Source organism: Camarhynchus parvulus, chromosome 2 (assembly GCF_901933205.1).
Source record: "Camarhynchus parvulus chromosome 2, STF_HiC, whole genome shotgun sequence".
Classification (NCBI taxonomy): domain Eukaryota; kingdom Metazoa; phylum Chordata; class Aves; order Passeriformes; family Thraupidae; genus Camarhynchus; species Camarhynchus parvulus.
The window spans coordinates 105,238,000-105,251,715 of NC_044572.1; the positions used below are offsets into that span (position 1 = coordinate 105,238,000).

The window sequence follows — 13,716 nt, forward strand, 5'->3', positions numbered from 1 at the left end:
GTAATTCTGTTTTTATTTGCCTTGGGTGAAGATTTAATCCAGCGAAATTTTTGCTTTTTGTCTGCTGTGCAGTGGGTGACTTTTTGGATTCATTTTTTCCTTTCTTTGCAGGTCTTATTGAACAATTACCGTTCTGTTGTTCATAATCAAGGCTCTAAGGTAGATGAGTTGGAGTCAGAATTCGTTAAACTAGATCGTGATGTAAATGCTCTCCAGGAAAAGGTGACTTACCAAATCAATTTAAAAGTACATGTCTCCTGACTATGTGTTAGCATGCTGTATCCAGATACTTTTAATCTAATAGTTTTTTTTCCTTGCTAGGCTGAAATGAACTACAAAGAAGCTGAGAGATTATTTGACAATTTTGGCCAAACTCATCAGAAAGGAAAGGATTTGGTTTCACAAATACAAGTAGTGGTCAACAACATACGAGGTAAAAAATAATTTCTACCTCATGTTTTGCCTTATAGCATCTTTTCAGCTTATTTACAATATTCTTAATTACACATAAGAGGTTTTCTTAGAAAACAACTTTGTAAATCAGAATTTAGTCATGGCTGTAGTATTCACTCTTCCTATTAGAAATCTAATATATAACGTTAGTTTAGGACCCTACCTTCCCTGTGAAGTGAAAAGGGACAGAGAAGATTCACTACAGACATTTCAAGCAACAAATTTTGACTATCCTAGACTTGAAGAGTATTTCAAGTCTAACTCTTTTTTGGGTTGTTATCATGGGCTCTTTGAAGTTAGAAGCTTAAAATTATTGCTGTGAACTTGGTCATTTGGGACAAATTTCAAGGCCAATGCCATCTTGCTCTCTCTGGTTGTGTGTCATGGGATACTTTTCATCTTAATAGAATTAATGGAAAGTGGATCAGTTGCATTAAGGAAAAAATAAGACGTGCCTATTCCTGAATTCATTAACGAAGCAGATCCATCTCAGAGAAGATGTTGGCCCCATCATTTGGGAATTTTGTATAGGCTTAAGCATATCCTGTTTTTAACTTTGGCAGTGCTTTTCTTTCAGTGCTCCTGGAACAGGTAGCTGGCACAAACGCAGAAGGGAACAGCCTGCCCCTGGGAGATGCCTCTGAGGAGCTGGCCGAAGCGCAGCGCATGATGGCCGAGATGCGGAGCCGCAACTTCGGCCAGCTTCAGGCTGAGGCAGAGAAGGAGCGGACGGAAGCTCAGCGCTGTAAGTGCTGCTTCTCTCAGCTTCTGACTTTCTGGAAAGATCAGTCTTAAGTCTGAAGAATTATTGATTGAGTTGGAGTAGAGGGAGCGGCCTTTTGCAGTGTATCCCTGGGATTTGAAGCTGTTGTAAGTCAAGAGGAAAGTGGTTGTTCTGGAGGGGATTTAAGGGCATTTTTAGTGTGTTATGGAAGAAAATGGGTTGAGCTGGGGAAGAAACCCAGTAGATCCTCCTTTTGTAGCTAGATCAATCTCAGTAAAATAAAGATGTAGCCAATCCTAAAACACCTATGCAATACTTCTGTGTATTGTAAGAGGCAGTGGTGCACAGAGTTATTTAAGAGGAATTGCATGTTTAATTTAACAACAGATTTTCAGAAGTTGCTAGAGTAGTCCAAGGGCCAAGTCATACAAGGACGAGGAAGTTCAGGAGTTCTAGTTGCACTAGTTGTATTCCCTCTCGTGTTCTCTGCAACTGTTTGACTGGGACATTCAGAAACTTGATTCCAGACAGTGAAGACACCAAGGAAAGTTGCAGGCTTATCTCCAAACCAGGGGCATAGAGGAGGAATGTGGAATATGAATGTCACCCATATGAGTGACAGGTAATTTCCATCAACCTTGAGCATTGATACCTACCTCTGAGTGACTCTTCTGTATTCTATTTTGTCAGCAGTGAAATGGGCATCCTAAAGAGTGTGATTAATTTGACATATTTTGTGTTCCTATATTCTTTGAAATTAAATGTGTTCATATCTCTCCATTGATTGTAGAGGGGGCTTTGATAATTAGTGCAGTTGTGGATGTTTACATTGTAGATGAAATTGTTGATGAAATTATGTTAGTTTTCATATAAAAAAGAAAATTAGTATTTTCAGATCAGGATCATCCTTACTTAATTAAGAGAACATTTATCTGTGTTCTGTGTCTGCGACAGCAAACTAGTGAGCAGATTTGATCCAGTGAGATGCTGAATAGTATCTTTGCTATAGCAGCACTGAAATTAGCATTGCAGAAGATGCTCAGTTCACACAAGTACAGCTTTATAATCCCAAATGCCAAGGCATTTTTAATGAAGTTTGTTCCGCTCCCTTTCTTCTCTAAACAAAACTTTGCTTTCTGGTCCTGGTCCTGATATTGCAGTACTGGCACGTATTAAGAATGAACTACAGAAGTACCACCAAGAAAACCGTGGGCTTATTAAAGTTGTGAGGGATGCACTGAATGAATACGAATCCAAAATCACTGACCTTCGTGAAGCTCTGAACGATGCAACAGCTCAAGTCAAGCAGGCTGAAGGCTTAAACAGAGACAACACAGTTCTGTTAGAAGACATTAAGGTAATATTAGGCATCAGCAGAAAAAAAATTAAACCTCAGAAGATGATAAGTGGTTTTGGTTGCTGCTTTTGACCTCACAAAGTCAAGCAGCACTAATTCTTTATAGATTTTCTTCAGGGTCTCTTTCCATCTTCTGATGGGTGTGTGGACAGGTGTAAATGTGTATTCTGCTGCTTATGGTCTCTTTGTGTGACCAGAACAGTGCGACCAAGGCATAGCTCTGATGAGAGCAGGGAAGGACAGTCTCTTCCCAGCACTTCTTTCCAGCTGCCACTAGACCAAATTCCTGATGCTGATATACTTTTCATAGTAAGTTCTTCAAAGTATTTAGCTTTAACAGCCGTGAAAGATGGGAGCAAAAATGGGTGCAATACTGTTAAAGTATTTGGGATTAGTGTTCCACATAACAGCTTCTGAGGTCTCATCAGGACAAGGAACAGCTGTTATTACTGAGCAGTATTTGAATTTTAGAGCTGGTAAAAATAGTACAAGGAGTAAGTGTGTGCTGCAGGACATATTCTCTTGATTGTGGTCTTGTTGAAATGTATCACTGGTTTAGCACACTCATTTAATGAAAAAAAAGTGACTGTACCCTTGGTAAATCCTACTGCCAGCTAAACTAGGTTTGGGTTTGTTATTTTGTTGTGTTTTTTAATTTTGGTTTCAAGATATGGCTTTTCCTGCCCCTTTTCTTAACTCAATCACATGTTGTTCAACTTCTTATTTTTCCTCAGAAACGGATTGAAGAGACAAATGTGCAACAGAATGGTGTCCTGGATATTCTGAGCTCAGCTCAGTCTTCCCTGACACAAGCTAAGAGTGTACTTGGATTATTGCAAGAGAGCAAAGAGGTAAAGTTTAAGAGGAGGTTAAAAATCCCAGTATCTTTTTGGAGATGAGGCTTATCTGAGCCCATCAAGAAAGAAAGGATCCCACTGCCCATCCTGAATGCATAAAGATTCTGCCTGCCTGTGCAAGTTTCTGTAAGAGGAACTTGTTGGGGGCTGTGATGTGTCTGAGGAAGACACTGAGCTGCAGGTATCAGAATTTGGGAGAACATCTGTGAGAAGTACCATAAGCAATTGTACTATTCTTGTCTTTCTTTCTGGTTAACTGCTTTTAGACACTGTCAGAGGGGCAAGATACTAGGCTCAAAGGGTCTTTGCTCTGACTCAGCTTTTATGTAATGGGTCTGGATGCAAAATGTAATGACTCCAGTAACCTGCAGAATAAGTTGGAAGGGAATGTTTTTCCCTTTGGTCTCCTCAGGTGTAAGGTTTGTGTAACATGGACAAAATGAAACATGTACAAATACAAATAAAATTATATCTTTTTAAAACCATAGGAATATGAAAGCCTGGCTGCTCAGCTGGATGGAGCAAGGAAGGACATGAATGAAAAAGTGGCAAATCTCTCATCAGCAAGCAAAGAACCACTGGTGGTGAGGGCCGAGGAACATGCCAAATCTTTGCAAGATTTGGCCAAACAGCTGGAAGAGTATGTTGCCATTCCTGTAAATGAGTAACTATTTTTGTACAGAACAAAAAAGTGGTTGCAATGGTCTGTAATTTCACTTGCTTTTATAACTATTTGCAAAGCTAGAAAGAAATTAAGTTGGTCTCTTTCTGCTTCTTCATGATGTACAGAAGTTTTCTTTTTCTCCAAAAATCACATCTTCCTGTATTTTTCCTGTTTCTTTCTCCCCTAGAAGTGTGAACTCACCATAATACTGTTTTATACTACTGTGCTAACACTTCATTAACATCTTACTAGCAAGAGAAAATCCACATGTACAGAGTGGGAAGATGTTTAGCATATTTTTTATAGAGTTATTTCAGATACTCATACTCAGGGATGCTTATATGGTATCAAAGAATTGAGGCAAATAATTGTAATAAATGGCTGTCTTGGAAGTCTTCAGACATGCCTGCTCAGCACTATGGAGGAAAAGACCTCCATTGGTTTTCTCATCCTTCAAGAAATCTTCTAGAAAGGCAAAAACATTATAAACTAGATAGGAATCAAGTGTTTCTCTCTCCATTATTTGTGAGAGGGGTTTTGGAGGCCTTCTGTGATCCATCAGAACAAAATGAAAAAAAAAGTGATATCCTGATTTACTTTTTCCTGTACAAATTGCATTTTGTCATTGCACCAACTACAAAGTCTCAGAAAGTTAAATTCCAAAATACCTAACATGGCTGGAAAATTCTTGGGTAAAAAAACACATTTTCATTACTTTTTTTGTTAGTTTTCAGTGTGATTTTTTTTCATTTAAGAAGGCACTGTTCTCACAAATACAAGGCAGCTAGTACTGGACAGTTGTATAGTTCACAGGGAGTGGGTAGATGAGATTTTTGTCTGTTGTTTCTGATTCCAGAGCTGCTGTGCTGGTTCTTGGGGAAAACACAAAAGGTCTTGTAGTTGCTCAATGATCTGACATCTACAGTTCTCTGAATTCCTCTTAACTGAATGGTATTTGGAAGGCTGTGATTGAGGTGCCTTATTATTGACCATATGCTGTGGTGAATTCTCTCTGTCTTAATCATTTGAAGGCTGCTTTGGAGTCTCACAGCTGTGCTTTTCCATATGCCTGAACTTATCCTGTCTTCTGAAGAGTCTTTCCATGTTGGTCTATCTCCAAATTTGATTTTTTTTTGTAGAATGAGGCCACAGATCTAATTGAAAAAAAATACATTTTCTGTATTGGCGTTACTTAGAAAATACTGAATTCAGATCTGTTTGGAATCCATCTCACAGGCTTTCACCCTATTTCCCACAGGATAAAGAACAGTGCCAGGAAGGATGAGTTGGTAGGCTGTGCTGTGGAAGCTTCTACTGCCTATGACAATATTATTGGTGCCATCAAGGCAGCAGAGGAGGCAGCCAACCAAGCTGGGAAAGCAGCTGACTCAGCTTTATCAGTAAGTATCAGTAAGTGGCCAAATCACAATAAACTTGTTACAACCTTGGGTCTATTTTCTTTAACTATCTCAGAGGCCCCAAAATCAAACACACATGTGTCTTGGCATGCTTTATTTTTCTGTGGCCTTTTGTATGAGTTGCTGTTCTGCATGTTGATTAATTAGTCTTGGCTCAGCACTAACCAGGCCAATTACTGCCTTTCTGATGGGACTGCCCATGTGAGTACTGACTGTTGCTTTCAGTGAAAAATAAAGAGCTCTTACAAGGCAAGCCTGGTAATCACTGCAGGTGATTTCAGGTATTCTCTTTTACTCTGCATTACTAATACCCACAAGCTTTTCAGCAGAGATATAGCATCCGACAGCTGTATGCTAGTAATTTCCTCCTAATGCCTTAAAATCTGTCTGAAGATTGCTAAAGACCAAGGTTGTAGTATCCTTGAATTAACCTGGGTAGTTGTTGCTAAAGGTTATGTTCTTCAGATTACATCTCAGTAGAGTTGGGGATTCTTTAGATTGGATTGGGCTCTCTCTTTTACTCTTTAAATTTTAAGGTAATTACCAAGTGATCTTACAGTACCATGCTTCTATTGTCAGACTGTGAAGAGAGAAGACCTATCAGGAAAAGCTGCAAAGTTAAAAACTGAGAGCAGTGCACTCATGGATCAAGCACAGGAGACTAAAAGGACATTGCAAGGTACTAAGAAAGAAAGTGGTGCTAGAAATGTTGGCACAGTATGAGAAACTTTCCTTGAACCATAAATTTTCACATCTTTAGCACTTGTACAACAAAAAATTGCGAGTTCCATTACAGTGGGACTTTTTGTCATAGTTATTTCCCATGGCAAAAAGGCAAGAAAGTAGATTTCTGGCTCCTGCTATGCTATTCACCTTTGCAGTCCTCCTGTCCAGCAAATTCTTTGCCTTGTGCTTGTTTTGCAGTGGACTCAATGCTCAGTGGCAGCATGAGCCGTGTAAGAGTATAGACAAGTGCTGCAACACCATCTGTCCAGAAAATTGATATTTTTCTTTGAAATTCTCATGGGGCTTTCACTGTTTTGCAGCTATTGGTCCTAACCTGGAAGACCTAAAGCAAAGACTTGATGTCGCTGATGGAAAGACAGATGCACTGAAAATTGATCTTGTCACTGCTCAAAACAATCTCAACGGGATAAACAGAGGTTTGTTACTTAGGGATTGCTTCTGGCCTGCCCCTTTCATCTGTCACTGTAAGAATCTGCATGTTCATTTCGATGTGTTTCAGGTGACATCGATAGCATCATCACCAGTGCAAGGAGCATGGCCGAAGATGCCAGCTCTGTCACCAATAGTGTGTTGGGTGAACTGGTCCCAATTGAAGCAGAAGTGAAAAGAATTAAGAGTAACTATGGAAGCACACAGAGTGCCAGCTTCAATAAAGCACTGATGGAGGCAAACAATTCAGGTATTGCAGGTGTTGTGAGGGACCTGCCAAATCACTGTAAGGGTGAGCGTGGCCAGTTTGCAGCAGGAGCTTTAATCACTCAAGAGTTAGGCACGTACCCTAAGGTAGTGTTCTGAACTTGCTTTATGGCCAATAGAAAGGGACAGGCGCACCAGAAGGTGACTCAGGCCATTCTGTGGTATGTGTTAAAAGCTAGTGCCATGACTGGTCTCTAAAGATTTGGAGGCCAGTGAGTAATGGGGGACCTCAAGGATCAATACTGGGCCTGATCCTGTTCAACATCTTTATTAGTTATCTGGATGATGAGGCAGAGTGTGCCTCAGCACGTTTGCTCCTGACCCTAAACTGGAAGGAGTGGCTGATACACACCTGAGGGTCATGCTGCCATCCAGACAAACCTCAACAGGCTGTGGAAATAAATTGCCAGGAACCTCTTGAAGTCCAACAAGGAGAAGTCCTGGACCTGAGGAGAAATAAACCCATGTACAAGTATAAGCTCAGCAGGTGGCCAAGCTGGAAAAAAGCTTTGTAGGAAAGGACCTCAGGGTCTTGGTGGGCATGAAGTTGAAGATGAGCCTGCAATGTGCCCCTGGGATAAAAGGTTGACACACAGGAGATTCCCTCTGAACATGAAAAAAACAGTTCTTTTACTGTGAGGGTGACTGAGTACTGGCACAGGTTGTCCAGAGAGGTTGTGTAGTTTCATCCTCAGGAATATTCAGAAGCCTGCCTTGACACAGTTCTGGGCTGCACACGACCTAGGTGGCCCTGCTTGAACACAGGGATTGGACACTGTGACCTCCAGAGGTTCTTCCAACCTCAGCTGCTCTGTTATGTGATTTTCTACTGCATTGGCTGGAGAAGGGCCCTAGACTATTACCTTAGGCTACCTGTCTCTTAACTGAAATTAAGTGAAAAGGATTGCACAGAGCCAGTGCTGAATACAAAATAAGGGACAATCACATGCCCAAACAACTTCATTTTACATCTTTTCAGCAGCTTCATCTGATAAAGTCAAGTAAGAGGAAAACATTTTAAATAATATAACTACAAGAGCTAGTCCTACATGGTTGTAAGTCGTCCGTGCAGTTACAAAACTGGTTTATAAGTCATATTTAGAAAAGCAAAAGGTCTAGATTTCATTTGATTTGCCTTCTGCATCATCAAATTGGAGATGAGAAATTGTTTCCTATTATAGCGAAAGTTGAAATTCTCATCATATTTTCTTTTCTCTTAAATAAACTTGGCCAGATACCGTAAGACACTGCTCAGCTGTGCTGATTAGCAACCTTGGCACTCAGTCAGGCCAGCAGTCTGCCTACCCCATTATTCACTCTGGCAGTAGGAGATGCTATGAGCCTGAGTCCTATCTGCTCTCCTTTATCCTCATTCTTCCCTAGCATCCACAGCCACTGGGTAATAATGTCAGCAACCACATCACTGTTCTATTTAATTCTTTTTTCTGGACCTTTACCTAAAACATTTTTGGAAGTGCTGATTCTGGCTGCTTCTGCAAATACCTTTGGCCAAAAATTTCAGGAGTACAGTACCTCTGTATAAACTGCTACTTTTAGTGAGGGCTTCCTAATATTGTAGGATCAGGCAAAACTGTTTTGTCATTACCCACTGCTTTTTCTGATAATTGTGTAGTGACACCATATTTTTGCATCTTGTTTTCCTTCTCCTGTTTAATATCAACTATTTGCTTTCTTTCATTGCAGTAAAAAATTTGACAAACCAACTTCCAGATCTGTTCAGTAAGATCAAGAGTATCAACCAACAGCTGATGCCAATCAGCAACATCTCTGAGAACATAAATCGCATAAGAGAGCTGATTCAGCAGGCAAGAGATGCTGCAAATAAGGTCTGTCCTGAGCATTGCAATTGTGCTTGACCTCAGTGGTTTGGATACACAACACTACTTTCATTCCTCTTTCTAAACAATTTTATTTCAGTGTGTGTGAAAGACCAGACATAAGTTTTATTCAACAGCACTACCCAGCAACTGAAGTAACTGTGGTGATGGGAAGCATAATAATTCCTACATAAGAATCACAGGATGCAGTGGCATCCTGCTACATGTTTTTCCCATTAGTTTTTTTTCCCCAGGGCATCTCTGTAATATTTATTTGTACAGCAGCCTCTTGCCTTCCAGGGTACATTGTGGTGGCTTTGGCAGCAGGGACATAGTTGGCTCTGCTGCTTAGAGACAGGGCTCTCCACCCATGCGTGGTCAATTGAATGCTGATGCTGCCAAAGAAGTTGTGCAGCCCTGTTACTCCTGTTGCTCCAAAATGTTAGAAATTAGATTGCCCTTTCTCATTTAAGGAACTGCTGTAGTTGCTGAAGTGATAGTGTGGTCTCAGGTACTAAGAACCATCCCTGAGATCATCACAAATAGCCTAGAGTTACAGTGAATAAGAGGAATCAGTGACCATGGTGTATTTAGCTGGAGTAGGATGTGTCTTTATGATATCAGAGGTGCATTGTAATTCCCAACAGACAGTCAAGTCTAGCTAAGTGAAGGACCAGGATGTGTTTGTAGACATCTGAATAATTCATAGACTTGCTCTTCATAGCTGCAGGGCGCATCCTTCCCTGTCCGTGTATTGAAGGTAACAGTTACTTCACAGAGGCACAGTAAGGGTTGATTAATTGATGTCTGGAACAAAAAAGTGCTGTGTTAAGTATTGATAGTACAGACTACTGCATTATCCACTCTGTTTCCTAATTATTTTCTTTGGTAGGATCAGAGTCTAAATCTGTGGTAATTAATGGATGAAACATGACTAGGATGTGTAATGGGTTACTTTGCAATTAAACACACCAGTGAAACAGGAGTGGTAGCAATAGTTAATTGTAACATACTCAACTTTGGTTTTCTTAACAGGTTGCTATTCCCATGAGGTTCAATGGCAGCTCTGGGGTAGAGGTTCGACCTCCAAGCAACTTTGAAGATCTGAAGGGCTATACTTCACTTTCCTTGTTGATCCAAAGACCTAAGCAAAGATCAGACACCCAGCAGAGGGCAAATAGGTTTGTCCTGTACCTGGGTAATAAAAATGTAGGTATATTTTGATATTTAATCTGATTTTAAGACCAGACATAATGTTTTGAGAAAAGGATGGGAAATGATCTGTTCTGATTGAAGTTTGTAGCTACTGTTGGCCTATTTCTTTAAAATTGCATTTAAGTTGTGGTAGAAGTGTTATGTTCATTCCTTCCCTAGCAAAGTAACTAAGAAGCGGCTGAACCATGTCCTTTGATGCTTTGCTCTTTTGCTCCTTTGGAAGTTACTTCTCCATCATGGATACCATCACCCATTCTTATCAGACCTGTCAGTTTCTGCAGCAGTCAGCACAAACTCAGCCCAACTCCTGCCTCAGAGCTTTGCCTCTTTTCACAATATAAGTCACTCTGAGTTTCTCTTTTGGTTGAAAAAAAGTGATCATTCCAGTTTTAAAATTCAGCCCCTCAGCTCTTAATTTTTTGTCTTCTGAATATGCAGGATAATGCAGACCTGCTTGTGCACTCAGGTTTGCTCAATCACCATCAAACATTTAAAAAATTTCCTGCATGTGATTTCTAGTCCTGTTATTTGACAGCAGTTGTATCTGTAGTAAGCCTTGTGCCTACACAGAAAGCTGTTTAGAGGTATTAGTTCTACCCTGGATTTCATCTTTTTATCCTCTGAATAACTAGCCAGGATATCTGTTGAAAGCATTTTAATGGTTACTTCTGAAATACCGTATCTTGAAGAAATGTGATTTTTTTGGGGATAATGACTGCTCCCAGTCACCTCAGTAGGAACCACTGTCCTTCACTGTGTTGTTCTGAACATCTTTTTTATGTCACAGATGTTGAGTCTAATTCTTAGTAAAGGTGTCATGTTTTCATAGCTTTAGCTGGAAGATGTTATGGGGGAGAAAAATATTTTAAATACTGTTTTTACAAAAATAAGTCACACAATTAATTGATTTTTTAGTTAATTTATAACTGTATTCATTGAATCAGTGCAACATATAGGATCTCAGTTTTTTCTTCCCAGAACTGATAAACTCAATTCTCATCATTAGGTGGGTGGATTTCTTATGACTCATGCACAGCATGATGATGTCTCTAGGAAGTGCTGCTGTATTTTACCTTAATTATAATTAATCATTTATTAATTATTATTTACTTGATATTTTTAGGCTTCCAAGGACTACATTGGTATGGCTGTGAAAGATGGTTACCTTACTTGTGTCTATAACCTGGGAGGTGGTGATGAAGAAGTGAGAGCGCAGTCATTGGTGACTCAAAGTAGCACTGAGGAAGCAGCTATGGACCAAGTTACATTTGAAAGGTATAAGACCCACAGTGTACAACAATCTTCTTGAAAACCTGCTAATAACATCTTTTATCAGTATGATGTGATATTCTGCCTGTTTTGGTTTTAGGATTTACCAATATGCGAAGCTGAAGTACAACGAAACAGCAACATCAATTTCTCCGGATTACGAAAGCCCTAGGAGTGCAAGCAGTGGAGACAGTGACATGCTTCTCAATCTTGATCCCAGCAGTGTTGTCTTTTATGTTGGAGGATACCCGCCAGATTTTAGGGTACAGAGTTTATTAGTGTTTTAAAGAGATTTTGTGTTAATCATTCCATTGTTCTTACAAGTAAAGATGGGACCTAGCAGTCATTCAAAAGCATGTGTAAAAGTTTACCTATGTCAGTAGGAATAGATGAGATGCAAGGAGATGCTACTTCCTACAGAATCTGCCTGGCTTGTACTATGCTAGAGCTCAGAGAAGGGAGCATAATGATATTTCATTGCCAAGGAAAACGTGAAACCTGTCCAGCCCTGCTAAATACTGTTCCCAATCCATGTGACTCTACTTTAAATTGTGCTGCAGTACACCTAGGGTCATAACAGATAATTTGGATATTTTATGCAAGCATGTGCATATTTAGAATGTCATATTCTGTGTCTTAATAATATTTGCAGTAAGTCTTAGCAGTTAGATAGCAATGTAAAATTTTGTTAACTGATTTAGCTGAAATGGTTTTAATGACACTATTTTGCAGCCTCCAGATAATCTCAACTATCCTCGCTATGAAGGCTGCATTGAATTAAACAGCCTAAATGAGCATATTATCAGCCTTTACAACTTCAAGAGGACTTTTAATCTCAACACCACTGAAGTGCAACCCTGCAGAAGGTATGATATGAACACAGAAGTGTTTCACAGTTCTGTGATTTTATCATTATGAATTCTTGTCTTTCAAACCAGAAGAATGACCTCTGTAGCTAAATTGGTGATTTTTTCTAACTCTTGGTCATTATTACATTTCTTAGAAAAAATCCTCAGTAATGGCATGATTCATGTCTATGGCAATCTCAATCTGTTTAAATTTAAGTGTTATAAAATCCAGACACAATTTTTAGACTAAGGTGTTCATCTACTTTTTAAAGTAAATATTACACATTAAGTTTTAAAAAATACAGTCATTAATAATTTCCTCTCTAAAGATCAGGTTTGTGAATCTGATAGAAACCAGTGGAAAGTTTTCTCTCTACTTGTATTAGATCAGAATTTAGCCCTATACCAAATGCTTTAACTTAAGCTTTTTAGAAATTATAATGGCAGTAAGTCCAAGTGGTAGAAGTTTGTGCTGACATACATTCACACCTGTGACATTGAATTATTACAGGTATAGAGAGGAGACTGACCAAAGCTATTTTGAGGGCACTGGTTATGCCAGTGTCACAGCAGCAGAAAGAAGTGCTCAACAAGTTCGGTACGAGCAGACAATTGAGACAACTGCAGATGAAGGCATTGTGTTCTTTGCAGCAAATGGGGTAATGTGTGGAATGCTTCTGTCTGTTCTGTAGTGCAAGAACATCTTAAAAACCTTGCTTATTAAAGAACATGTTAGATATAGTAATAACTGTAAGGAAATGTCCTAAAAGTGTTATTTTCATCTGTGCGGGAAATTAGTAAATATTGCTGTATGTTTAATGTCATATGGTTTAGTCTTAGGTAGCTGTGCAAGAAACAGGGAGTTGGACTTATGGGTCCCTTCTAGCTTGAGATATTCAATTATTCTACCATGGTTGCCAAATACTCACTTTGTCAAGGCTGAGTAAAAAAATCATTCCAAGAAGCTCCTCCATTAGGTCATGCAGAGAATTCAGAACTGGGGGCAGGAAGGGAGGAATGTAATATGGATCAAACCAACGTTGGAATATTGAAATCCTTCAAAATTGGTAGTGCACTCTTCCCAAATCCAGATATGTGTGGAAACAGAGTAAGAAGGAATATAGAAGGACGTGATGACTTATACCTGTAAAGATACTCAAAACCACAGTGCTGCTGCTTATCTAATAATTTTGTAGGTGTATTTGCAATCACTGGGACATATTCTGGGTAATTTTTCAATGCTGTAAAAAGTCAGTAGACATTTGAAATGACACAAAGTCCTTCAGAGATTTGGAGCTGATAGCAGATCTGTTTATAGTGGTTTAAAATAATTATGATTGATTAGTATAAGTTTTAGGCTTTGTGTTATCCGTTCCCCAAAAAGCTTTCTAGAAGCAACTGGATAGCTTCATTAAAATTATTCATATGACAATGAAATATATATCTGAAATTATAGCAGTTTAATTGTGTTGGTGTGTTTGTTTTTTTTATTGCAGGATCAGTTCATCAGTGTGCTTATTAGAAATGGTCATACAACTTTTAGATACAAACTTGACTCTGAAACTCCAGAAGAAGTAGAAGCCAAAAAAACTGTAAATGATGGAACATATCAACAAGTATGTAATTTTAA

General features: G+C 39.2%; 1 protein-coding gene across 2 annotated transcripts in view; it reads left to right on the top strand.

Moving 5' to 3' along the window:
• Positions 1 to 13,716, top strand: part of LAMA3 (laminin subunit alpha 3) — a 105,737-nt gene that overhangs the window by 81,099 nt on the left and 10,922 nt on the right. The window contains exons 47-63 of one of the 2 annotated variants that reach the window (XM_030943416.1): positions 112 to 222; positions 322 to 433; positions 1,031 to 1,198; positions 2,338 to 2,534; positions 3,269 to 3,385; positions 3,880 to 4,031; positions 5,314 to 5,455; positions 6,053 to 6,152; positions 6,520 to 6,636; positions 6,720 to 6,899; positions 8,621 to 8,763; positions 9,790 to 9,963; positions 11,093 to 11,244; positions 11,339 to 11,501; positions 11,971 to 12,104; positions 12,598 to 12,745; positions 13,583 to 13,702. In XM_030943416.1, the coding sequence (XP_030799276.1) occupies positions 112 to 222; positions 322 to 433; positions 1,031 to 1,198; positions 2,338 to 2,534; positions 3,269 to 3,385; positions 3,880 to 4,031; positions 5,314 to 5,455; positions 6,053 to 6,152; positions 6,520 to 6,636; positions 6,720 to 6,899; positions 8,621 to 8,763; positions 9,790 to 9,963; positions 11,093 to 11,244; positions 11,339 to 11,501; positions 11,971 to 12,104; positions 12,598 to 12,745; positions 13,583 to 13,702 (2,430 nt within the window). The remainder of the gene's footprint in view (positions 1 to 111; positions 223 to 321; positions 434 to 1,030; positions 1,199 to 2,337; positions 2,535 to 3,268; positions 3,386 to 3,879; positions 4,032 to 5,313; positions 5,456 to 6,052; positions 6,153 to 6,519; positions 6,637 to 6,719; positions 6,900 to 8,620; positions 8,764 to 9,789; positions 9,964 to 11,092; positions 11,245 to 11,338; positions 11,502 to 11,970; positions 12,105 to 12,597; positions 12,746 to 13,582; positions 13,703 to 13,716) is intronic. The other variant, XM_030943417.1, reaches the window with a different exon arrangement.